General features: G+C 33.2%; 1 protein-coding gene across 1 annotated transcript in view; it reads left to right on the top strand.

Annotated features, from left to right (window-relative positions):
- CD2AP (CD2 associated protein) overlaps positions 1–27,080 on the top strand; it is a gene marked incomplete at both ends in the record, with an annotated part of 65,068 nt that overhangs the window by 24,518 nt on the left and 13,470 nt on the right. The window contains 7 exons of the mRNA XM_084258942.1: positions 7,651–7,838; positions 10,566–10,644; positions 10,939–11,033; positions 12,355–12,459; positions 13,860–13,896; positions 14,934–14,996; positions 26,802–26,967. Of these exons, the coding sequence (XP_084115068.1) occupies positions 7,651–7,838; positions 10,566–10,644; positions 10,939–11,033; positions 12,355–12,459; positions 13,860–13,896; positions 14,934–14,996; positions 26,802–26,967 (733 nt within the window). The remainder of the gene's footprint in view (positions 1–7,650; positions 7,839–10,565; positions 10,645–10,938; positions 11,034–12,354; positions 12,460–13,859; positions 13,897–14,933; positions 14,997–26,801; positions 26,968–27,080) is intronic.

Below are 27,080 nucleotides of genomic sequence, written 5' to 3'. Positions count from 1 at the left end.
TCTTTGTTTCTTCACTGCTTAGTATAGAGATTAAAAGAGTTTTGTATTTTCTGTTATGTTACTTATGTACCTTTTTATAGAGTGCCAATACTTTAGTGGTAAAATAGTGTAAATGGAAGCTTAATACTTTATTTAAAGAGCAGGTAACCCTCTCATTAGTTGATTATGTCATGTTTCTTGGAGCATCAGGCAATAATAGTACTGGTTACTCTTAGATGTAGGTAGTTATTCTTAGAGAGAGTAGATGAATCTCTGCTGTGGTTGGTTAGCTTACTTGCATGGAACATTGTGCTACAAGAACACAATAATGAGTTTGATCATTCAGCATTTGTATGTGATGATTGTAATCTTTATCTGACATTTCATCTTGATTATATAGAAGGTGAGAGTATTGCTTTCTTTATATTTCTTGGTTCTTAAACATAAATAGTTGATGAAAGCTCTGTATACTCTCTGAAAAGTATACATAGTTTTTACAGGAATAAAAATGTACATATTCACATGGTTCATAGTTCATACATACTCCCCTACATGGACATACATACAAATGAATAGATAATATGCCTCATAGTTCAAAAATAAGTATATAATGGGCCTCCCCAGTGGCGCAGCGGTTGAGTGCTGGGTTGCGAAGCTGCCTGCAGCCTCTGCACCACCGGTTCGATCCCCGAATGCTCCCCGGCCACCAGAGGAGGGTCCCACATGGCGCACAGACCTCTCCTGCCGCCCGCTGCTCCCCTCAGCAGTGTACTTCGGTCCTTCTGCCTGCTCTGCTCCCCGCTCTGGCTCTGGTGAATTCTCTCACCCTCCCGCGCTTCTGACTGTGCCCAGTGCTTGTATAAATAAATAAAATAAAATAAAATAAATAAATCTTAAAGAAAATAAGTATATAAAAAGAAGTACATTAGAATATATTTTTTCAGGAAAAATACCGGATGGTCTCAGTCATAGCAAGAATCTAGAAAACTTAAATAAGGGACCAGGAAATTGAATAACTATAAGAAAGTGAAAATCAACAAAAATTATGAACCAGAGACACTTTTTGTGGGGTGGGGGGAGGGAGGGGAGGGATTGGGGTCAGAATGGAGGGGTTGAAATTGTATGGGGAATATAAAAATAAAATTTATTATTAAAAAAAATAATAAAAAAAAGAATATATTTTTTCATTCAACTAATCTTTTTCCCCTCTGTGCTAAAAAGCATTTATACTTCCATATTATTATCCTAGAGTTTGTTTATGCAATTACACACAAAAACATATGTTTTTCCTCTTTTCTTAAATCGTAGCATAGTATATTGGTCAGGATGTGCTGCAGTGAAAATAACCTGTAAATCATAGTGACTTAAAACAGAATGACAGTCACTTAGGGACTTAGACTGTTAGAGGTTCCTTTTTGAACACAAGGTTGCTGAGGCAGGGGAAAAGGAAAATGACTTTAAAAGTTTCTGCCAGTTAACATGTTATTTTCCCTAACATTGTGTAGGCAGTCATGGCCATGTCTAAATGCAACAGAATGGGCATATATAATCTCCCTCCATAAAGGGGCACCAAATATTTCCAAATAATAATATAGTTTACTACATATACTATCATGGATTCCACCTTTTAGGAATCCCTTCTTTTAAAGCTCTTTAACTTTTCAAAGGAGCTCAAACATATTCTTACTTATTAGCACATACTCTATAGCTATTTCATATGAAATGGTGATGGCCATTTTTAAGGTGCTCCCATTTGTATATATTTTCTCTTTAACTTTATAATAGACTTTTTTAAGGTTCTACACTAATTTGGATTAAAGAAACAGTCGAATTCTTTAAAACTTTTCCTTTTTTTTTTTTTGGTCACTTCTATCTAGAGTCTCTTTTTTGGGGACAGAATTGGGCACCTCATAGAAAATATGCCCTCATTTTTTAGATTATACTTGTATATAAATATGTAACATGCATATGATATATAAATAATATATAGTAACATATATCTCTCTTGAGAAAAAAAGAATAAGAACTTGGCACAGAACCTGACAAATTTTGAAGCATAGTACATACTAGTTATTCTTAGTTCTAGATAGTTCCTCATACTACTTCATTCTTCCATTTCTTTATCCCTTTTCTTTCCATAATATCCCTCCTTGCATTTTATGTGGAGTTTTGAATAGTGACATGATAATTTTGTGTTCGAAAGAGCTATTTATAGTTACTTGAATAGTTGAAGTGGGGTGGGGTTGGAATGCTGAAAGTAGTGAGTGCAGATGCTGATTCCATTGAAAGACAGACAATCATCAAGATAGGGATAGAGGTCATAACAAGAGAGATGTACTGTTTTATGTTATAGTTATTTGAGAATCATTAAGATACTTGGTTTTAATTCTGAAGTCAGAATTTATGTTTTAAATTTAGATGAGAATAAATACTGATACTAATCTGGCTTAAAGCAATGGTGTACTTATTAGCAAACTGTCTTGAGTTACTTTTGATGTGTATTGTAATTTTTTATGTTTCATTTTTTGTTATATCTTTATTTACTTTAACATTAAAGTTGGGTATGAATGAAAGCTTTGCTGAAATGATCTTTATGATGTCATATAAACTGAGCCCTTAAAATACATACATAATTTTAAGTCCATATGGGACAACTAGCAGAAGAAATCAAACTTGACTTTAGATATAGTTTATTCCTTTCATAATTTACATACTGTGAGCATTTTCTTGTACTATTCAGCCTTATTGAATTTCAGTAACCTTCTAGAATTATATTTGTTAAAATTGTACCTCCTTGCTTGCTTAACCCTTTTACAATAACAGCATTCTAAATGTAGAACTTTGTGATTATGGGGTAGGATGTCAGTGGTTGAAGTACACTATAATTCTTTTTCTTTAAAAATCCAGTTAATTGGCAGAAAGTTTTTGTATGTTGATGTGAGTGTCAGCAAGTAAGTGCCTTTATAACAACTTTAACAGTAAAAGTTCTTAGTTCAAGTTTTAATGAAGAGTTTGATCTTTTACATTATGACCTAAAGAATCAATGTTTTAAAGAAGTTTTAATGAAGAGTTTGATTTTTTGCATTATGACTTAAAGAGTCAGTGTTCTCTATTTCTGTGTCCTAATGAGCTATGCTATTTATCCTATTTATAACTGCTGTTTTGACAGTCTTTTTGGTACAACAGTGTATATTTCTAGTTGCTGTAATAAGAATTATAGTTGACTGTACATTATAAAATGTTATTTGCATGCAGTATTAGAATATTTGCCACTTTTGATTTTACAGTTTCTTATACTCATTTATATTTAGTACAGCTCCCCTCTCCTTCTCGACAACCCCCCTGCCCTATGCTTTCTTCTCTCAATAAACTGAAATATTCTTGTTTTGGCAAGTTAAAGTCTGGTCTTGGCTAAATTGGTCTAAATCTTAGCTGCTACTGCTAAGAAGATAATTCTGACTCTAAACAACACATTGCACAACATTATCTGAGCTTTCATGGTAATTTATTTTTATGCCCCAAGTTTTCATTGTAGAACTGTAGAATAAGTTATAAGGAAGCACTGTTACATTTTATTACAGAAATGTGATAAACTTGTAATCTACTCTGTTACTCAGTATTTTCTGTATAAAAATCTCAAGATAAATATCTCCTAGTATTCAATTTCAGGAAAAGCTTTGCTTCTCTAGGGAAGTGTTAGGTTTCCGTTTTTATAATGAATTGACTCATTTTTCATTTTGTCAAAAATACATGAAGCCCTTATTTACATTGTCTTTCTGTTACCTTTCACACTCTACTGATTTGTTAAGTATGGCTTACTTTCAACTTTTCACTTTACTTTATGAGTTGTGATCATATACTGACATTTCCCTCGTTTATGAAAGTTTTCTCCCTACAGTATGCCTATAAAAATCTCCCTTTAGAAAGGGAGTTTCTGCTGAATAGATATCTTAAACATGGTCAAAACTGATCTTCTACCTTTTGTTTATACTCAGATCTTTTCTATATAGTCTTTCTCATCTGTGCTAAGGACTACTACATCTTTCTTTTACTTAGACTAAAGAATTAGATTTATCTTTTACTCTTTTTATTCTAACTCTTTTAATCTCACACCTTACACTTGATTCATTAACTGATTCTGTCACCAACTTAAAAAATGTACCAACTTTTTTTTTATTTTACGACCTCCACTGCTGCTACCCTGGTGTAAATTACTTCTTGCTGTATAATTGCAGTAGCCTGTTACTTGCCATTACCTCCCTTCTGAATGTTAAACTGATCACCATCCAGTAGCCACACATTTTATTTAGAATAAAAACCAATGTCATTTAAAATTGTGTACAAAATGCGTATGTTTTCCCCTCATTTCTCTGAGTTCATCTCCTATTGAACTCTACCTTTGTTCACACTGGTCTCCTTATTCTTTTTTAAAGTTGAAGTGTCCCATTTTAGAAGAGAAGCAACTGGGCACATATAGTAAAGAGGGTGAGATATAAATCAAGAGGATTTGACTCTAGAGTTATGTGCATTACTGCTACATTATGTTGTCTTCCAGACATTGATTTCATCACCAGTGTAGTACTTTTGACAATTTTTAGTCAGAAGTAATCAATCTATCCTTCAATACTTGATATTTTCTCTATATATGCACCTCTTTAATGATACATATTTTAATGATTAGTAAAGTTTATAGTCATTAAATCTAAAAGAACATTTTTATTTAATGGCTATAATAATAATAATCAAATTGAAAATTACACCTTAGAATCATCTTCTGAAATTGCCTTTAATAATCACTAATTTAATACCACAGATTGTTTTACTTTAAAAGGTCTCTCATGTAAATATCTCATGCACTAATTTGTGCCACGGTATTGTCTGACAGCGTGGTTATTAAAAACTTTATATTAAAGTATGTAGACCACACTCTAGCAATTGAGAGAACCAGATAGTGTGGAATTACATACAAGATGGATATTTTACAAAGTATAGGAAACACATATTTTCAGATGCGGGACGGCACAAGACTGGGATTTTGAGTAAAGGAGAACAAAGAAAACCATAATTTTTGAGGTAATTTTTGAACTACAGTATAGGCAGGGAAGAACCTCTGCAGAAGGTTGTCAGTTTTGTTGAGTTGAGGAGTTAGAGATGAGAATTCAAGGAAGCCTAAGTACTTGGAACTTATGTAGCTGAGTACTCAAAGGGCAAGATCTTTAGAAATGTCATTGGGGGTTGCCTTGAGTGTTTGGCTGCATACCAATCTGTAAGAGTAGTGTGAAACTCCATGCAGTTAGATATGAAACATCTTGAGGGAAAAGAGCACTTACTGGAGATTTAAATGACTACTTTCTAGTGCTTATAAAAAGTCAATAATTGTTTTGCGTTCTCTCCATCCAGCTTGAGTGTTCATTAACTACATGGGCAGTTTTATAGAAAGGTTGAAGTGGGACTAAATTATTCTTAAAATAAAACTGTTCTAGTTTTACCCTCAAAAAACTTTATACTAATACGTAAGTAATTTATTTATTGTTTGCTGGAAAAGTAAATCAGTACTCTTCTTCAAAGCAGGGGTTTTCAAATTGTCACTGATATTTGAACTGCATAATTCTTTGTTTTCAGTATTTTACTTTAAAATTTTTCAAGGCAAATTTAATCTTATACAAGTACTTTCTGATTTTTTAGGTGTGTATGATATGGATATCAAAATCTGATGAAGTCTTTATTAAAAAACGACTTGCAAAGCATTATCTTTCATGAGCATAAATACAGAAATTTTTAATTGTGGTATCACTTCAAATCCGGCAAAAAGTAGAACAATACATGGTGACTAATGGGGGATTTGTCCCATGCATTTAAAAATTAGTCTACCGTATTTATACTTTAAAGGAGAGAAACTATAAGGTCATCTTAACAGATACAGAAAGAGAGTTTTACACATTCAACATTTACTCGTGGTAAAACTTTCCACAGTGGCAACAAAAGGAAACTTCTAAATGGATAAAACTTATGAAAAACCTTCAGCTAACATTCTTAGGGGTAGATAGTTGATATATCTGTACCATGGTATACCAGTTAGCAATAAGAAGGAATGAAGTTATGGATACATGAAACATCATGAATGAATCTTAATATATATTTTGTTTAACAAAAGAAGTAGTCACAAAAGATTTATGTACCACATACTATTTTTACTTGATACTGAAAGCTTAATCGTTATGACAGAATGAATATCAGTGATTTTTTGAGGCTTGGGGCAGGTGGGAGAGGATTACTGGGGTATTGTAGGTGTCCCTTTTGGGGTAACAGAAATGTTCTTTATTTTCATTGGTGTAATTATATGTTGCATACATTTGTCAAAAGTTATTGGAATGCCCATTTAGAATAGATTGGTTTTATTCATATGTAAACATTCTCTAAAAATACGTTAAATATATTATAAAAATACAGGTAACTTAGGCTTATATTAAAAGACGTTAGAATAGAGCACTGTACTTGTTAAAATTACATTTCTTAAGTTCATAAAAGTTCTTGTTAACCACTTCTAAAATATCAGATGTGTTCTTAGAGGCTTCTGCTGTTTGAGTTATTATGTTAAAATGTTTAAGACTGGTTTTAGGGTCATCTAGAATTCATGTCAGATATTTGCTTTGTACTTACTTGTCTCTATGGCTTTGGGAATGTTCTTAACATCTCTTTGCCTAGTTTACTTTTTTGTAAAATGGAGTAATAGTGTATTGTGTTAAAACCATGGGTGGCTATGTATATAATTAGAATTAGATATATAATTCATGCACAGTGCTTTGCAAGTACGTAGTATATATTAAGCCCTGAATAAATTCCATTTTTGTTATCACCCCGTTACCATTTTTCCTTTAAAACTTCAACGGACTTTAGTGGTTCAGTGAACATATTGAATTACCACTCACTCTCATTTTGAAATATTTGTGGAATTTTCTCAAATGATTTACTTTAGAACTTTATTTCTTAGATTAGGCTTTTTTTTTTGTGGATCTGATGAGTTGTGCTGTATTTTTCAAGAAAAATGAACTGAAAAAATAGTTTTCCATAGTGTTGTTCTTGGAATCATTGAAACCTATAAATAAGAACCTTTGCCACTGAGAAGAATGTGCAAACAACTTTCTTACCCATAAAATGCTAAACTTTATTAAAATTTTCTTGTTTTAACTTAAATTTTCATTGCTTCATATTTCGATGTAAGCTACTTCATTCTTGAGTTAAACTGACAGGCCCTCAATTGTTGGTTTTCTAAAATAAAAATTTGCTTATTTTCCCAGTTTATTTGGATACTGATCCTAATTTTGATCAAATTGAATCATAACTTTAAAAAAATGACTTATTTCATTCCTTTAGTGTTTTAGTTTTACAGTATTCATCTATATTCAAGGGCTGTAAATTCTGATGTGCTCTTATCTGATATTTTCCTGGATTTTTTAACTCTCATTTTGCTAATTAAATTTACCTAAAATTTCTGTTGTCTTAAACAACATGAAAACATCTATGTGAAAGTCTATCTTACTCTTTTGGATATCTTAGTACTCATCATTTAATTGTACTGTTTTTTATATAAAATGTAAACATTATAGAACAGTGATGGCAAGTTTGTTGTGATTCTAGATATAACACTGCAAAAACAAATTATTCTTTCAGAAACTGTTCTGACTGGGCCTACCTCACCTTTACCCTCTCCAGGAAATGGAAGTGACACTCCACCTGGATCAATTACACAGACAAAGAAAATCCGAGGAATTGGATTTGGAGATATTTTTAAAGAAGGCTCAGTGAAACTTAGGACAAGAACATCCAATAGTGAAGCAGAAGAGAAAAAAACCGAAAAGGTAATATTGATGAACTTACTTAGATTCCACTCATCCTCTCATTAAGCATTTTTTAAAATGTAAAAAGTCAGTTAACAACTCTTACATTTCATTTTTTTGACATTGCTAGTAATTATGAATGAGAAAACTGAGAAACTGAATTTAAATTTACATTAATTTCTTTAATGCTATATTTGACTCTTCCAAAATCAGAATGCTTTTTGATAAATTTAACACAAAATTTTCTTAGCAGAAGCTTTTAGTTATTCTAATGTAAAAATAGAAAAGGCAATTTTTTTTTTGCTTTCTAAACCAGAATTATATTTTTTCTCCTTTAAATTGAAGAAGGGACCTCCCTGGTGGCGCAGCCGTTGAACGCTGGGTTGCGAAGCTGCCTGCAGCCTCTGCAGCGGTGGTTTGATCCCCTGCCGCTCCCCGGCCACTGAAGGAGGGTCCCGCATGGCGCGCAGACCTCTCCCGACACCTACTGCTCCCCTCAGCAGTGTACTTCGGTCCTTCTGCCTGCTCTGTTCCCTGTTCTGGTTCTGGTGAATTCTCTCACCCTCCCACACTTCTGACTGTACCCAGTGCTTGTATAAATAAATAAACAAACAAATGAATAAATAAATAAATAGAAGAAGGGCTAAAATGGACTGTTTGAAAAATGGAATCCCAATGAGACATTAATTAGGCACTACTTCATTTTGTATTTTCAGCTATGGTGAAATCTGCTAATCTTCCTCTAAATGTATGGAGAATTTTATTTTTTATTAGCATTTCACCAGTATGAAAAAAATCTAAGTGAATGTATCATAAATTATAAGATAATGAGAGATTTAAAAATAAATCCTTGATTTTTCTTTTGGGGGAAAATAGCTGCAACCTGAGACATTAATTTAAAAACTGTTCATGTGGTTAGCACCTTGGAGATTAAATTCAGATTGAGTACTTTAATAGGATGCTTTCCCTTGGCTTTTAGAATGTTGTTTCCCTTGTAGTTTTCTTTAATATCTTTTTACTTAATCTTGAGTAAAGTATTTCAGTATTTACACGCATTGTTTATTTATATCAATAGCTCATTTATAAGACTTTTCTTTAGTGAAACATATTCTGAAGTTTACTCCTTTAGCAGTTAGTTTCAGCATTTTTTTCTTTCTCATCTTGTTCTATATTTTCTCATGTAAATGATTTAGGTTCAGGAAAGAGAACTTCTTCTTTCTTTTTTACCCTCACCAACCTGTGAGACCATCTTGCATGAAAATTATGCCTAGTTGATTCTTGGTTTTAAATGTAAAAATGGAATTTTCATTCTAGAGCTAGATAGCCATATAAGAGCTAACAATCTTAGAAAAGCAATGTCTGAATTGTGAGGAATACTAGACACGATGATCTGGAATCCCTTTCCAACTCTAAAGTTTATTGTTACATTGAATACATTTATTTAATTATGAATATGCTAATAATCTGTCAGTTGCTATTTTTAATGTCCTCTATGCAGAGTTGTTATTAGTGAGAGCAGATTCAGGGTCATCCTGTATGATAACCTCTGGAGGATTCCTTTGATCATTTTTTGATCTAGGAATTGTTAAAATAGGGAGCACATTTACTGTATTTGTAGATGACACCAAATTGAAAGATAGGGCAGTTTGAGAAATTAAAATGAGTATCTTAAAAGATAAACTTAACATGCAGTGATTGGTAAACAATATGATAACAGTATGGATGTTCTGATTTTTAGCTAATGAAATCTAAGGTCAAATATGTTATTTCTGGGGAGAGAACTGGAGGAACACTTAGTATAGGACTGTGGATCTTACTGTAGTCAATTACAGTGGAAAACTCTAGTAGAAGATAGTTAAAAAGGTGGTAACTTTAAATGTTTTTGTTCAGATGGCAGGAATGAAGTAGGAAAACTTTTTTTCACTGTGTTATTTTATGGAAGCATCATGCTGTTTAAGAAAATACTTTCTGTTGAGTTATTTGTAGCTTCAAATCTGGCCTTCATGATTTTACTACTGTCATGGATAGGTTCCTCACTGCTTTTTAATCTGCAAAAGGCACTGCTTTTTAATCTGCAAAAGGAATGAATGATAGTGCCTTCTTTATCCAGATTATATTGAGGATTATGTTACATATATTAAGTGTTCAATTCAGGAATTGGGACAAGTGAATTTTCAAATGTTATTATTTAGAGGGTCTAAAATCAAATCATAGTTCTATATTCATAGCATTTATATGGGGTATCAGCATGTTTATTACCCTTAAGGTAGGGAGTTTTTGTTTTTTTTTAAAGATTTATTTATTTATTTATGCAAGCACTGGGTACAGTCAGAAGCACGGGAGAGTAAGAGGTTCACCAGAGCCAGAGCAGGGAGTAGAACAGGCAGACTTATTGAACACACTGCTGAGGGGAGCAGTGGGCGCGGCGGGAGAGGTCTGCGCGCCATGTGGGACCCTCGCTGGCGGCCGGGACTCGAACAGGCACTGTGGAGCCTGTGGGCAGCTTTGCAGCCCAGCGCTCAACCGCTGCGCCACAGGGGAGGCCCAAGATAGGGAGTTTTAAAAATTAGAAGTTCTGTGCTTCCACTTCAATAACTTTTGAGATCTTTTATAGAATTTTCAGTCTCATTACTAACCTGGCTATAAATACTTTTAGGGAAAACTGAATTATTGTTAATAGAAACTTTGTTTAATAATATTACCTTTATTCTAACTTAAAATAGTTAATGTCTTCTTTTTCTGTTCTAGCCTTTAATCATACAGTCATTAAGCTCCAAAACTCAGACTGTGGAAATAACAAAAGCAGACACTGAAGGTAAAATTAAAGGTAGGCTTTTGAATTTTTTTCATACTGGGAATAAAGCATGCTTAAGTATAGTGTTAGACTTATTGAAGACATTTGTTATACTTACTGTTTGTGATCAGTGTGAAATCTTGTGATTAAAGAGTTTGGTGTGCTTTGTTCACTGACATAACCTCCTATAGTTAAAACTGGAACACAGTAGACACTTGTTTGATTGATTAATGAATTTGTTACTTAATTCAACTTAACAGCATTGGCCTAAATTTTAAAATTTAAAGATGAATTACTAAGTTACATTATTTGCATCCTTTATTTTAGCTAAGGAATATTGTAGAACATTATTTGCCTATGAAGGTGCTAATGAAGATGAACTTACTTTTAAAGAGGGAGAGATAATCCACTTGATAAGTAAGGTAAGATATTTTTCAGTGACTCATGTAATTTACTAAATAGAAATAGTTTTCAGAAGTTCTGGGACTTCATCTTTTTTATTTCTGTGACCTGAGAACCTGAGATGACATAAGTGCTCAGAGAGCGCACTTTCTCTTTTTCCCCATGCTTTTACTGGCCTTACTACAATTGATATACTAGGAATTATTTTTATTGTCGTATCATTAATTTTTCTCAATTAACATTAATATCTCCCCTCTCTTATTCCCTTCTGACTTCTTATCCCAATTCATTCCATTTTTTCCCCATATACTCTGTGTGTGTAAACAAACACAAAAAAATAAGGAAACATTTTAAAAGGCCTATCAGTATATAAATGGTTTGGAATTTCATACTGTGGAAAGTGATGCAGCATTTGAAAGAATAGGTTAGTTGTATAATTTGGAATGAATTTTAAAGGAAAAGATAACCTTTGGGATATGGGTAGAATCTGGGCAGAGAGAGCAAATTTGTGAAATTTCGTGTTTACTATAACCCTATAGAATAAGTTCTGAAATTTCTCCCAGAGTTTTAAACTGACTTTGTTATCAGATGATTTTGTGTATGTGATTTTTTTAATATGCAGATAGTTTGGAATGATGACATCTAATTGCTCATGCAGGGATGGTATTTGGAAGGAACTATTTCTGAAACAAATGAACAATGTGATTAATTTTTAGTATATAAAGTGTTGAAAGGAATGTTACGTAAGATGATAAAGTTTAGAAATTCATATTCTTTCTGTACCCTCCTCCCCCACTTTACTTCTCTGAATATCTTTTCCCTTGTTGATTAACTTTTACAATTATTAAAAAAAAAAAAAACCCTGATTCCATAAATGCTGCAAGAAGCAATATGTGGGAATATTTTATTTGATGAGGCCCTTACGATCTTTTTTTTTTTTTTTTTAAGATTTATTAATTAGGCATACAAGAGCTGGAGTGCAGGCCAGAGGATTGTGTGTGTGGCAGGGAGTTGAGGGTGTGTTGAAGTGAGAGGATTCACCAGAGACAGACAGGAGAGCAGAACAGGCAGTTTGACTGAAATACACAGCTAAAGGGGGCAGCGGGTGAGACAGGAGAGGTCTGCTGTGCCATGTGGGTCACCATCCTGACCGAGGAATGGAAATCTTGCTGCAGTGGCTGCTAATAGCTTTACAGTGCTGAGATTTAACCCCTTGCACCACCAGGGAGCCCTGATCTTTTGTTTCTTATATAAATAATGAAATTCTGTATTTTCCTACCTTGTTGTAAAGTTTTCTTTTTCTATAGATAATATTTATTAAAACTTCATTTCCCATTTTAGGACACTGGAGAAGCTGGCTGGTGGAAGGGTGAACTTAATGGTAAAGAAGGAGTATTTCCAGACAATTTTGCTGTTCAGATAAGTGAACAGGATAAGGATTTTCCAGTAAGCTTTTATTTTTTTAGAAAGAAATTTTTGCCAATATTTCTTAAAACACAGGTTTTTACATTGTTACTGAATAACTTTTGTGAGGTTGTTTCAGGTTTGTAAAGTCAGTTAAAGGTTATTTGAAAGTGGTAAAACTAAATATCAGTTCTCTGCATTTATTCTGGGTTTTATTTTGTCCAAACAATATTGAAAAATAACCTTAGATTTCATTACCTTATTATAATCAGAAGGAAAAGTTGGCTATACTAGTTAGAAAAATTAGCACTTGCCTGGGTGAAATTTTTATTTAATTTGTTAGAAATCTTTATTTTAAGGTACCTTTGATCTTACTCATTCTGTCTACACTTTTTTTTAATTGATATACATTGATTTACAACATTGTGTATGATTTAGGAGAGTAAGTTCACACCTTTTCAGATGTGTATCATACCACATTCCCCACTAGAGTACCCATCATCCTTGACCATAGTGCCAACACATTTAGTTGCTCTATTTCACTTCTCATAGTGAATAAAGTGAAGCAGAGTCATTTATCGATGATCTTTTACTTTTCTACAACTTGATTCCTTTTTTCCCCCATGGAAGGATGGATCTGAGTTTTTAAATTAGAGGCAGTAAAGAGACTAGAGCAAGTGCAGCAAGGCTATCTACATGATTCGAGCTAATGCAGAGCCCACTGAACTTTGCAGTCTTTCAGTTAAATTACTAGAGGTTACTCTATAGACACTTATGTTCTCTGAAACTCTCCCTAGATTTCATTCAGTATTGATTCAGCTTTCAGTATGCTTTATTTTCATACTTTTCCTAATGAACACTTTTTTTGCCTTTTATTGTGTTTATGCAGTATTGATTATCAGTTATTTTTTAATGGGAAAAACCAAATTCACATAATTAGATATGTGTCTCAAGTTTTTTAAGTATTAAGTCTTAAAATCAGTGCTTGTAAGCCCAAGAGAATTTGAAATGTTGAGGGAAAAAAACACAGCTTTGCCTTTAATCTTCTCTTTGAGAGTCTCCTTTTGCCTATTACCCATCCCTGACCCTTTTCCCTCAGCTTTTAAATAGAGGTTAGGTGGTACATAGGAATCTTAAACTGGGGGAGGCAGGAGAAAATATTTTTATTCATAATAAGGATTTTTCAGGTTTAACCAACTCAGTGACTATTTTTGAAATACTTGAATTTTCATCAATGAGGCATTTGTTCTAATAGAATGAAATTCTTTGCTAGTGACCTTTTATGGATTTGTTACGATCATAAAATAGTTTTATGATTTTTAACAAGGATAGGATACGAAAGTATATTCATGTAACTTAGATTACTAATGGTTGGAATTATTTTAATCATTAATATTTAATATGTAAATATTTAATTGTTTTAACTATTATTATTTTAATAGAAACCAAAGAAACCACCACCTCCAGCAAAGAGTCTAGGTATGTAAGAAACACATTCATCATTTCATATCTTTAGGTTCTAAAATGGTGAAATTGGGTATTTTTTTAAGCCATTGATCTTTATTAGCAAAATAAAAACCCAAACATGTTAAACAAAATACAAATTGTATAAAGTGGAAGCCTTGAAAATACTTTGGATACATTAATTATATGTTGTTTTAAGTTGATATAATTGACTAAGTTTAACTCTCTTTAGAAAACTAAATGTATTGACCGGGTCATTTAGTCATTCTACCATTTCAGGTGTAATCTGTTTTTTAATGTCTCAAACTAATACAGTTATTTATGTAATCTTCCTTCAGAGAATATGCAGATAAAGGTTGAAAAAACTAGAAGAGTTTATTTTTTCAAGTAGGCGAATAAATTTTGGTACACCCAGAAGAATTTTCTTGAGTTAAAGCATTAGAAGCTGACTATGTGTTTCTCTCTAATTTTTAGCCCCCACTTTCTGATTTTTATAAGCATAGTTCAATATTTTTTCTTGAATAATGCACATTTTCCTATGTTTAGTGATTTTAACTTTGTGCTTATTGATCTAATCCAGAGCAAGGAAAGCATAAATTACTTTGAATTTATGCATCAGATACTTACTTTCATATTTACTAATCATAAGACTTTTAATATTCACTAAAATTAAGTAAAATTGAAAAATTTAATTCCATGGTTGTAACAGCAGTATTTCACTTTTCAGTAGTTAATGTTAGACAGCACAAAAATAGAGCATTTCCATCATCACAGAAGGCTTTACTGGATAGCAATGGTTGTAGAGAGAATATGAATATCTTTATTGACAAAGAATGAATTGAGACCACAGTATTAGTACTTAATGTAATAGTGGCAGGTACAGTTTTAGAAATTGGCAGGTACAGTTTTAGAAATTGAACAGAAAATCTGTTCTTTCTATTAAATCATATTTTCATCTGATGTTAACTTTTTAACATCTTTGCTTTTTAGTAATGTAATTGTATTTGTGTTCTAAAACTTTTTTTAAAGTATTAATTTTGTTTTTTCCTCAGCTCCAAAACCAGACCTAGTGGCTGCAGAGAAAAAGTATTTTCCTTTAAAGCCTGAAGAGAAAGGTGAGGTTGATTGTTTACATTCACAAAAATAATTTTTCCTTTGTTGTCACTGTAAAGAAAAATAACCCCATATTGGTTCATTTACACTGATTTTTAACAGGTGTTCAGTAATTACTTTGAAATGCTTGGAGTTTTCTGGAACGGAGTAGGTTCTTGATACAAAGTTAAGATTTTACCCAAACTTACCAGTTTAAAAGTTAAAATATTATCTTGTTAAAGATGTTATATTTTCATTCATTGAAAAGTTAAACTGTTATTTCAGTAAATATTGCATTTCATTATAGTTATTTCAAATAATGTATGAAATTAAATATTAAATGACTTATTTCAAAATAAAATTTCAAGATTTTCAATAAAAATTTTCATGGGTGTAAGAGTGAATTACTACTTAAGAAATGGATATGATTTATTAAATATTAATTTTCATTGTATATGTTTATCATGTGAACTTGGAAGTTTTCCAAATTACCATATGTAATCTGTTTTTTTAAAAAAGGGGGACTTTGTTTTATTACTGTTAATTTGGAGAAAACACCTTCTCTTTTGTACAGAAAGATCTGAATGGTTGTCTTTTGTAGATTAGGTTATATGTATATGCATAGTAAACTTAAATATTGTTTTGGAATCTTTTTGTTTCTACTACCTGTCATTATCTCCTGCCTCAAGTGTTATATATTCTCTTAATTTTCTGTTACCTTACTTCCTTGTCTGGCTTTTACATCATATTTTTCAAGAGCAGTTTTAGATTAATAGCAAAATTCAATATAGAGAGTACAGAGAACTCCCTTATACTCCCTGTTTACATGTATAATCAATCGCCCCCACTAATCACATCCTGCACTAGAATGGTGCGTTTGTTACAATCAGTACAACTCTCTTGACACATCATTATCACCCAAAGTCCATAATTAACATTAGGGTTCATTTCTCATGTTGCACATTTTATGAGTTTGGACAAAATGCATAATTTCACAAATGTATAATTATAATGTGATAGAGAATAGTTTCACTGCCCTAAAAATTCTTTATGCTCTTTCTTTTTATCCTTCCCTCCCCTTAGACCCTGGCAACCATGGATCTTTTCATTGTCTCTGTAATTTTGCTTTGGCCACTATGTCACATACTTGATTCTTACACTACGTATGTTAGGTTTCTCCTTATCTTTTCCTAGCTCATTTCTTCTTACTGTTAATTTTCTAGTGTCTGAATGTACCACAACTTATCCTTTCACTTACTAAATGACATTTAGTTGCTTCCAGGTTTTAACAATTAATAAGGCTGCTATAAATATCCTTGTACAGATTTTTATGTGAAAATAAGTTTTTACTTTTCTTTGGTATATACCAAGGATTGTGATTGCTAGATCATGTGGTAAGAGTAAGTTTGGTTTTCTAAGAAGCCACCAAAATGTCTTCCAAAGTGACTGTACCATTTTCCATTACTATCAGCAATGAATGAGCTCACTAGTTACTCCACATGCTGACCAGCACTTGGTGTTGCAGGAATTGACTCCCATATTACATATTTATTATCATCCTCTAGCCTGTTTTCAGTCACTGAATGTACCAAACACTTATACCCTAGATATATTATACACCTTCATAGCTTTACCTTTTCCTCATGATTTGTGCTCAACTGGGAGATTTTTATATTCCTTTATTATTTTTCTACTTTTACATTTTAGAATTTTAAAGTATGATACAAAAATAATTTATAATTAACAAAAATGTTTCTTAATCTCAGTTTAGTCCTTTTTTGATATGTTGCTAGGCCAAGTCTTAGATCAGTTTGTTTTAGTACTTACAATATCTAACTTAGAAAAGCTCATCTTGCAAGGATAGGTAGGATCAGTAAGAAATCTGTTGCTGGCTTATGTTATTCATTTCATAGTCTGCACCATTAGTTAAGGGTTTTGTTAATAACACTTAGTGACTTCACATATTTCTCTGAAATAGTTCTTTTTTTTTAGAGATTTATTTATGCATACAAGAACTGGGGTATAGGCCAGAGGTGCTGGGGGGTGAGAGGATTCAACCAGAGACACAGTGGGGAACAGAACAGGCGGATCCACTGAAATACACTGCTGAGGGGAACAGCGGGTGAGACAGGAGAGGTCTACTGTGCGATGTGGGTAGCTCCCTGGCTGGGGATTGAACTCATGCTTCAGTGGCTGCATATAGCTTCATAGGTTGCATCTTAACCCCTTGCGCCACCAGGGAGGCCCTGAAATAGTTTTTCTTATGAACAAAATGAAAACTGATGTATTTTTATTATATTTACATGCTTAAAATCTTGGCCATGATGAAGTTACAGAGACTGAAGTTGCCCTCTCAAGCTAAATTATCAGAAAACTGGTCAAAATATATGAATCAGTGGCTTTCAAACGTTGGACAGGTAGTTTAGGTGGACTGTTACTGTTGAAAGAGTGGAAACTAGTAAAGCAAGCCCTAAAATTACCCCAGCTTATTGTCTAGAAGCAGTTTGTAGATAACAAAAAAGGAGGAAGGCAAACAACACAAGTTTTCTCCTGCTTTTTTGGGAAACTTCTCAGTGCCTTACCCTTCAGTAGCTCACTTTATTCTTTGTGCCTTGTTATATTCTCAATATGAAACATGTATTACAGGAAAGGAGGAACTGTTGTTTATTTTGAAGTGGCAGGTTGGAGGCATATAAATGTGTATTATGAAAGAATGTAACCAAAGCTGCTTCTGACTTTATAAGTAGATTATGAAGCACTTTAAATGGTAACCTTTATGTACATGTCCTCCCCATAGTTCCAGTTACCCACTTAGGAAGAGCTTAAAGGACTGCTGAGGACCAGGCTAACTTCACACTTTTACTAGTGGAGACAGTGAATCTGTATTCACTTTAGCATGAACATTTCTTTCAATTTCTATTAATACAATTGTAGAAACCCTTTCTGCCTTTTTATTTTTAGTTGATTCTTAAGCAGAACATAGCCAGATAATAACCTCATTCAATCAGGAACCAATAGCTTAATAATGGAGTCTGGTTTCCTAATTAGTAGAATGGGAAGGGAGAGTTTGCTGGTAGATATACCTTCTTGAGGTTTTCTTGTCTCTGCATGTGGCACAGATGTTAGCCTGGCATTAAATGGTAACAAGTTACTGTTATTGTTGCTGGGAAGATGTAGTCAAAATACTGGGAATTCATTACTGCTATATGGGACTACAGATTTCAGTGATCTATTTGACTGATTTTGGAACTTTCAATCCCAGTAATTTGGATTGTGATTCTTACTCTACCTATCTTCCTGAAAAAGATGTGGGGTTCTACTGATTATGTAAGCCTTTGTCTCTTAAAGAAGGTCATGTGGCTGTTGCTTTTTCCCACCCAGAGTGTGGTAGTATAATTAATTCATTCACTGAGCTAAAAGTTACTAAGGATTATCAGAATTTGGTCTTTTGGTGTATTATTCTTGAGTCTTTGGGCATCATGTAAAGGCTCACATGTTCATTTACCTTTCATATGTTGGTGGTTCCTGCTTTGGGTTTGGTTGGATTTATTCACATTGTTCCCTTTTTCTTGCATTTGTTTGTATTTCATATTTTCTGCCATGTATTTGTGTACCTATACATATTTATGTTTACACAGATATACGTATATACATACACATATATAAGAATTTTTCTAAAGGAAAGACCTAGTGGTGGAACATGTTTAATTTTTCAAAAATAGTTTTCTCTCCTATTCTGAAAAGATTTTTAGTCTTAGATTGAATTCTAAGTTAGCGGAATAATAGTTCTTTGTACATAATTCAGCATACATACCTAAAATGGAAATTTTGAGACATCTACTTTATATTTTTGCTTGGGAGTATGCTCTGTTTTTAATAAGTCAGTAAAAAGGAATGCATAGTTGTGCAGAGTAAAAACTTCTGAAAACTTAAATGGAATAAAAAGTGTATTTTCTGATTCACTTGCTGGCTATGGATTTTTAAATCAGTATTCATCATTTTGCAGAGTGAATTGGAAATCTATGTTCAAATTATGTTTCTAAAGTATGTATTCTGAAACTTGATGTAATACAGTTTAGTGTGGAATTGAAGTCAAGATCTCTGTTTAAGACTCATTTTAAAGCACATACTAGAAGTGGTAAATTCAGATGCCTTTTCATCTGTGACACGGATGGGATGGTAGTACATTCTCAGAGTTGAGAACTGTGGCAGCCCTGTATTGTATTTTATATTTAGCATGCTTACCAAAGAAGGAAATGATGCTTAGATAATAATATTCAACAAAGGGCATTTTGATATTTATAATAACACCACTCTAGTTAGGACCTAAAAAAAATCTTGACTTCTTAAGAAGTAGCAAATGGTATTCTTTTTTGATGCCTAATGTCCAGTATCATAAAAATCCATCTGTATATATGTGGGAACTGGTTTCTGCTAGTTACTAGGAAGATTAAATTCATTTTTGGTTTTCATTTTTTAAAAGTGATAATCTCACTATTGCTAGATGAATAGTTAATGTGGGTAATAAAAGTTGTGATTATGCAGAGACTTAGAAAATGAGCAGTGTTTTGACTGGAAAAGACAAGGTGATTACAAGTTGCAGAGAGAGAATATGAAAATGATGAGAGAAACCATAGCATATTTAACAAAGGGCTGCCACATATGTAGGAGATGTGAAAAATTATGCTAAAAGGTAACTTGATACAACTGTTCTTAATCCTGGTGGTATATAGTTACCTGAGTATGTTTAAGAAGATGTGTTGATGCCTAGGATCCTCTTCAGAATTTTTATAGGGTAGGACTCAGGTATTAGTATTTTTAAAATTTTCCATGAGTCTGCTCTGAAGACAAAATTGAAAACTACTTGTATAATTCTTGAAAAGCCTTTCATTGCTATGACAAGGAGTGTATATTTAGTTATTTTTTTTCCTGTTTCAAAAAAAATTTAAATAGTGATAAGGGTTTCATTTGAGAATTTATGCTATGTATGAAAATTAAGTGTATGTCATATTGGCATTAGGCACAACAACTTAATATATCTAAATCATTACTGTTGCAATCGGAGAAAACATTCAGCTTACAGTATTTGCTTGTCAAAACAAAACTTTCTTGACTACATTAAACTTAGATTATCCTACCAAGTTTCAAGTAATCTAGTCACCGTCATACTTCTCTTTTCTTGCTCTCTGTATGTAGAATAGCCCCTGTATGATGTTCATAGAATACTAGTTATCTTCACAGTTAGATGGTATCATCCCCTTTCCCTGGACTCCATCTTCCCTTCATAATCTTTTCGTGGCTAATTCCTTCCATTTTTCAGGTTCTAGCATATAACGTTGCCTCTTCAGCAAGTGTAGATAATTTTTATTGTAGTCTGTCACATACATAGTTTAGTTATTTTATTATCTTTTTTCCATACTTGACTAAACTCCGTGAGAATAAAGGTATAGTGTGTGTGTGTATCTGTCTGAATCTTTTTTAACATTGGTTCTCTAGTTCCTTGCTCAGTAGGTAGGTATATAGTTCATAGTAGGTACTCAATACAGTATTATTGTATAATTTAAAGACACTAAATTATATAATGTGACATGCTCAAATCTGTTTTTCGGGAACTTTGTTCTAGTACTATTTGGATAGATGTGGTGGTAGTGGTATAGATAAAAGGAAAAGGAAGTTGGAATGTGAAGAACAGAAAACCTTTCTCAAATGATTTTAACAATGAGGAAATAGTTTCACATAATTGGAAGTCTGTAAGTAGGAGTCATATGACTTCAGTCATTTTATTATGGACCTTTATTATATCCCTGTTCATTCTGCCATATTTACTGTCCACTTGTATCTTCAGATTGGTTGCCCCAGGGTGTTGCAGGAATGCTGACACTGACAAGCAGGACAGCATAGTTTTTGCCTAGTAATAGGAAATCCTCTCCCAAACAATGGAATGTAAGTCCTCTTTAGTTACTTGGACCAACTTTGGGCACATAATCACTTTGAAAACAGTAAGTCTGGTTAAAAAAAAAAAAAAGAATGTTGTGCACTTCCTGGCTTGGTGTAATCCTATGAAGGTAGAATGAATTTGAGTAAATTGGTATACTGCCTGCTAACGATACAGAAATATATATATTAGGCTCTATAATAAAGAAGTTGGTTTAGGTTTTACATGAACATGTCTTATTTGCTAAGTGAATCCCAACAGTTGTAAAGATGGGGAGATGAGATAGGAAGCACAAAATAAAGTTTTTTGGGAGAAATGTGCATGAGCTAAACTTTGGACCTGGAGCTTGATATGAATAGAGGAATTATGGTAAACTGTTGCTTCGAATTTCTATTATGCTTTTACTTGGACAGTACTATCCTGGAAGTGGCCCATCAAATTATGGTTATGGGTAAGATATAAAAAAAATGCCTAGCATGACAATGAGAAGACATTTTAGGATAGAGTCTTAGAGAATATGTTTATTTAAGAAGTTGCTAGGTGAAATGGAACACCTGAAGAAGATTGATAGGGAGTGTCATGGAGACAGAGAATGATCAGCTAATGATAAAAAATAGAAGTCAAGACATTAGATAAAAGTAATGTTGAAGCAGATTATTCTTCTAGTAGTGACATTTCCTGCTGGAAAACTAGAAGGGTTGTGTAAAATATATACATATTGCTGGAAGTCCTCTGTTAGACTAAATATTAGCTATCAAGGAAAGCGAAGAATTATAGGGTGAAGATTAAAAAGAGGAGGAGGGCAACTCAGTATTAAGTCTGGCATTTGGACCTGTATTTCATTTTGAGGCATTTGCTAATTCTGAAAGTGGTAGCTGAGCCTGAAAAGAACTTTCAGTAGGTTTTTGGGTCCAGGGAGGCAAAAAATGAGCTCAGGGTCAACAGAAAGGGAAGTACCTTAGTGAACACTTAAGTTTTCAGTTGGGTTCCCAACAAGTTCACTTTAATAGAAAGTATGAAATGGAAATAGAACTGACTCAAAATCACTTAAGCCCAACTTCAAAATGCTTCAATCCTTTATTGAAAAAAGGTAATCTGAGATTTTTACTGCCCCTTAGATTACCTACCTGAAACAAAGTAGATTTTTATTCTCTGAAGAATACAACATAATCTAGATTTTTAAATTATCTTTGTATGCTTTCACATAAATATCTGTGTCTTATACTTACTCAGAAATAGCCAGACATACTTAGAGCTATGATACATGACTAGAAATCAATAGCAGAAAATGGAACCTGGCCCCCAAGTGTTCCAGTTACTGGAGATACCAGACACAAGCTGTAAAGTATCTATGCTTAATACATGTTCAAATAATAAAAGATGTGATTGGTAATTTGGCAGAATTAGAAACCATATAAATGTAAAGGTTAATATAAATGAATGTATTTGTAAATAAATTTGTTTATATATGTGTATAAAGATATGTAATATATATTAATATGGATGTATACATATTTTAAAAAGAACGTCTGAATTGAAACCGGTAGCGGTAGGGAAGATGATGTAAAATATAAAAAAGAATTTAAAAGACATGTAGGATATGATGAAAAGTTCTAACAAATGTAATTGAAGACTCAGATGGGGGTGAGAAAATGGAGCACAACCTTTTTTGAAGTTGTAATGGTTTCCAGTTTTGATCAAATGGTTTCCAGAAATGATCAAAAGCAATCATAGAATCAGGAAGTGATATGGAATCCAACCTGAGAGTATGCAAAGAAAATTACCCCATACACTCTTGGTAGTGAAACCTACCTCATAATACAAATAAAAGTCAATTTCATGTAGATTATGACTCTAAATCCTATAAGGCAACAGTATTTTTATGTCTTTAAAGTGTGGGAAATATTTCTTTATGACACATAAGACACTATCACAGTGAAAAATTGATTTGAGCACATTAAAATTAGGAATGTTTGTTGCAAAGAATGAAAACTTGCCACACAGTAGAAAATAATATTGAGTTTTGAATGGTACTTCATCAAGAAAGTATGAAAAGTTACCCAAGGAAATATATTTTAATTTAAATATATATTTTTTAATTGAGGTAACATTGGTTTACAACACTGTTTATGAGACAGAGGTATAGGATTACATCTCTTCTGATGTGATCTCACATCACATGGGATGTATGGTAGTAGAACTCCCATAGACTGTTGGTGGAATAAAAATTGTTACATTAATCTGGAGAACTAGTTGAATGTATGCCTAGTTTTATGCCAAGCAGAAATGTGTGCTCTATATGTGCACCAAAAGACTCAAATAAGGGTTATCACAGCATTATTTATATTGGCCCTCATAGAGAAACAGCACAAGTTTCCTCCAGCAGTTGAGTCCTAGAGTAAATGTACTATTTTTATGTACCCCAGGATAATGTATAATAACAATAGGTGAGTTACATTTCCTCGCAAAATATGAATCTTATGATTTCATTGTTGTAAAGTTAAAATATGAAAAACTCTGTGTGTTGGAAGTCTCCATTGTATTTGAGCAACAGGGTAGTAATTAGGAAGAAATATGAAGGCAACTTAATGTGACTGATGTTCAGTTCTTGGCCTGAATGATAGCTACTCATGTATGTTCCTGTCATGATAATGTTCTGAACTTTGTGTTTGTGCTTCTGAAAATATATGCCAACATGCCAGTTGAGTGAGATAAATGTGATAAAATTTCTCCTGAGTTTTTCTAAAATGTCAGGAAAATATATAGTCCAGTAAGAATGCTTCTTTTTTGAAATACATTGTTTTTACTACCTCATCTCTTAAATGACCACTGATCAAAGAATAGAATATATGATTTTTCAGTAGAATTTATACACTTGTAATCATTCATGCTTTGGTGCCAGTGTTCTTATTTTTCTATTACTAGTCTTACAGTAGGGAACTTGCCCTCATCTGAATTAATAAGTGGATTGACTTATGAACAATGTTAGTAATGCATCACTATATTCTGTAGTAAATAAAATACCTGTTTCAGTTATTTGCTGTATTTTGTTGGCTGCTATGTATTTTAGCAAAAAGTTTTCTTTATACATATAACTCTTCTTTTCTCTATCTTAAATTATAACACCTATATCTTGAATAGTTTTTCCTCAGGGCATTAGGAAAATTAACCTAAGATTTTTTTTGATCTAATTTTCTCTTGTTTTTTTTTTTTTTTTTTTTTTTTAAGATTTGTTTATTGATTGATTGATTGATTTATACATACAAGCACTGGGTACAGTCAGAAGTGTGGGAGGGTGAGAGAATTCACCAGAGCCAGAGCGGGGAGCAGAGCAGGCAGAAGGACCGAAGTACACTGCTGAGGGGAGCAGCGGGCGGCAGGAGAGGTCTGCGCGCCATGTGGGACCCTCCTCTGGTGGCCAGGAAGCAGCCGGGGATCGAACCGGCGCTGCAGAGGCTGCGGGCAGCTTCGCAACCCAGCGCTCAACCGCTGCGCCACCGGGGAGGCCCTAATTTTCTCTTGTTTTTGGTAAATTTCTAGATAAACTAAAATTTTAGAACACACAATTGAATATCCACATATAAAAAAATTATTTTGAACTTCATCTCAACTATATTCAAAATTTGACTGAAAACAAATCATTTACCTCAATATGAAAGCCATAAAACTAAAACTATTAGAAGAAAACAGAGATACATTTTCATGGGCTTGGGTTTGTGTGAAGGATTTTTCGATATAATAACAAAAGCTCAGACAACAACAAAAAGTTAACTTGGACTTCATTAAAATAAAATTTTTTTTTCATCAAATAGCATTATCAGAGTAGTGAGAGGACAAACAGAGTGGGAAATCTAATTTCCAAATCGAGTATCTGATAACAAGTTCATGACAAGATATTTAATAACATCACTATTCATTAGGGAATGCAAACCCAAACCACAGTGGGCTCCCATTTCATATCCACTAGGGTAACAACAATAATAAATAACAAATGGAAAATAACAAGTTTTTGTCAACAAGTGGAAGAATTGGACCCCTCGTACACTGCTTATATGAATGTAAAATGTTTGAGTTACTGTGAGAAAGTTTGGTAGTTTCCCAAAAAGTTAACAGAATTACCATATGACCCAGCCTCTTCTCCTAGATATATATCTAAAAGAAACGAAAACAAGTCTTCATATCCTTTGTGAATGAATGTTCATGGCAGCATTGTTTCCAGTATTCAAAAGGTAGAAACAAAAATGTAGTTTGCAGTAGTCAAAAGACGTCCTTCAATAGCCAAAGTATTGTGCTACATACATATAATGAAATATCCACAAAAAGGAATGAGGTAGTGATAACATGATACATTGATAAACCTCAAAAATATTATTCTACTTAAAATAAGTCAGACACAAAATGTCTCATGTTCTATGGATAGTTCTGTTACGGAGCAGCCCCGATATAAAACGGGTTGCCTGGCTGTGGGTCCTCACCCGCGCGCTTAAAAAGGGACTTATTAATACTCCACTACAGGCACACACAAAAGGTTAATAAAAGGTTTATTAACAATGGAAAAGGAATTGAGGAAATGTACAACTCAGGGAGAAAATAGGGAAATAAAGTCTTTAATGTGTCCTACCTGATCCGCCGACCCGGAAACCCAAAAGTACTCTCAGAGCAGGCCTGGAGCTTCCAGCTGCCGGGGAGCCAAAATGGGGAATCCCCCAAAGCCCACTTGTCTGGTTTTATACCAAACCTGGCTGCTTAACCCCACCCTCAGGTTACAGCAACCTTCCCTTTGGTGGTGATGGGATTTGTAGTTCCCAGTGTCTTTTGGCTTTGGTCTGGAGTGGGGGCGGAGTCCACAAAGCCTGTATGGAATTAGCTTTGGGACATCCTTTTCCCCCTAACAGTTCCATCTATATGAAATATCCAGAGTAGAAAAGTCTGTAGAAATGAGACAAATCTGGTGGCTGTCAGAGACTAGATGGAGGAGGGAATGGGGAATAACTGTTTAATGAGAATAGTAGTATTTTCATTGTTGGTAGATAAAACCAGTCATTTTGAATGGAGGGTTTACCTTGGTTTACCTTTGGTGTGCAGTATTTATGATTCAAAATTACTGGTTTCTAATTGATGTGAAATGTCATTAAATTACTTGTGGTCCTGTGATACATTCTTTTGAAAGACCAAATTTTGAAAATTATTCAGTATTGCACTCAGGAATTTCTTACCTTGTGCTGTAAGACCTATGCACATTTTCACTGACTGGTGTTATCATGAATATCTAATATGTGTGCAAGTATGTCAGTTTTAATACTTGTTCTTAGTATCTGAAAGATCAGGAACTTAATATGTCTTTATGTGTAGTACCAAAAGTGTGTACCTTTTTGGTGACAAACATTAATATGGCAAAGAATTGTTCTCAGTGTTTTTTCCAGCGTATTTCTTATGTACTTCATAGATTAATTAAATGAAATGTTAATAAGATTTTTCTAATAAAATATTAGAATTATAAGGTTATAATTCTCTCATTTGTGACTAATCAGCCTAGCCTCAGTTTCTCTTAAATTTGTTTTTTTTTAATCATTGTGATTATTCTAAGTAAGAATTTTAAATGGCACTAGGATTCCTATTTGTTTTCACTTTCATATATGTCAGTTACAGAAAGTGGTCTGGATTTAAGTCTGATAATACTGTTCTTTTTGAGAAATACTGTTCCCTTACTGCTGCAAAGACATAAGAAATAGGCATTGTTTGTTAGTCAGAAGCTTATTTTAGAGAGAAGGTCCCCTTCTCACCAAAGTAAACTCTCTCTCTCTCTGTTTCACACTTTTTTCAGGCTGACAAAAAAATAGAAAAACCTAGATAGCTCTAACTATTAATAACTTATTAAATATTTTTTAATCAGATGAAAAAACAACACTGGAACAGAAGCCTTCTAAACCAGCTGCTCCACAAGTCCCACCCAAGAAACCTACTCCACCTACCAAAGCCAATAATTTATTGCGATCTCCTGGAACAATATACCCAAAGCGACCTGAAAAACCAGTTCCTCCACCACCTCCTGTAGCCAAGTAAGTTTTACCTAATTTTAAGTTAGCTTTGGCTCTACTGCCTTTCTATAACTCAAAGTAAGTTTTGAGTAATTGTGCCCATATTTGTTATTTAAATGTTAATCTTACATTCA

The sequence above is a fragment of the Talpa europaea genome (assembly GCF_964194135.1).
Source record: "Talpa europaea genome assembly, chromosome: 2".
Lineage (NCBI taxonomy): Eukaryota > Metazoa > Chordata > Mammalia > Eulipotyphla > Talpidae > Talpa > Talpa europaea.
This window is presented reverse-complemented; position numbering and strand designations above follow the sequence as displayed.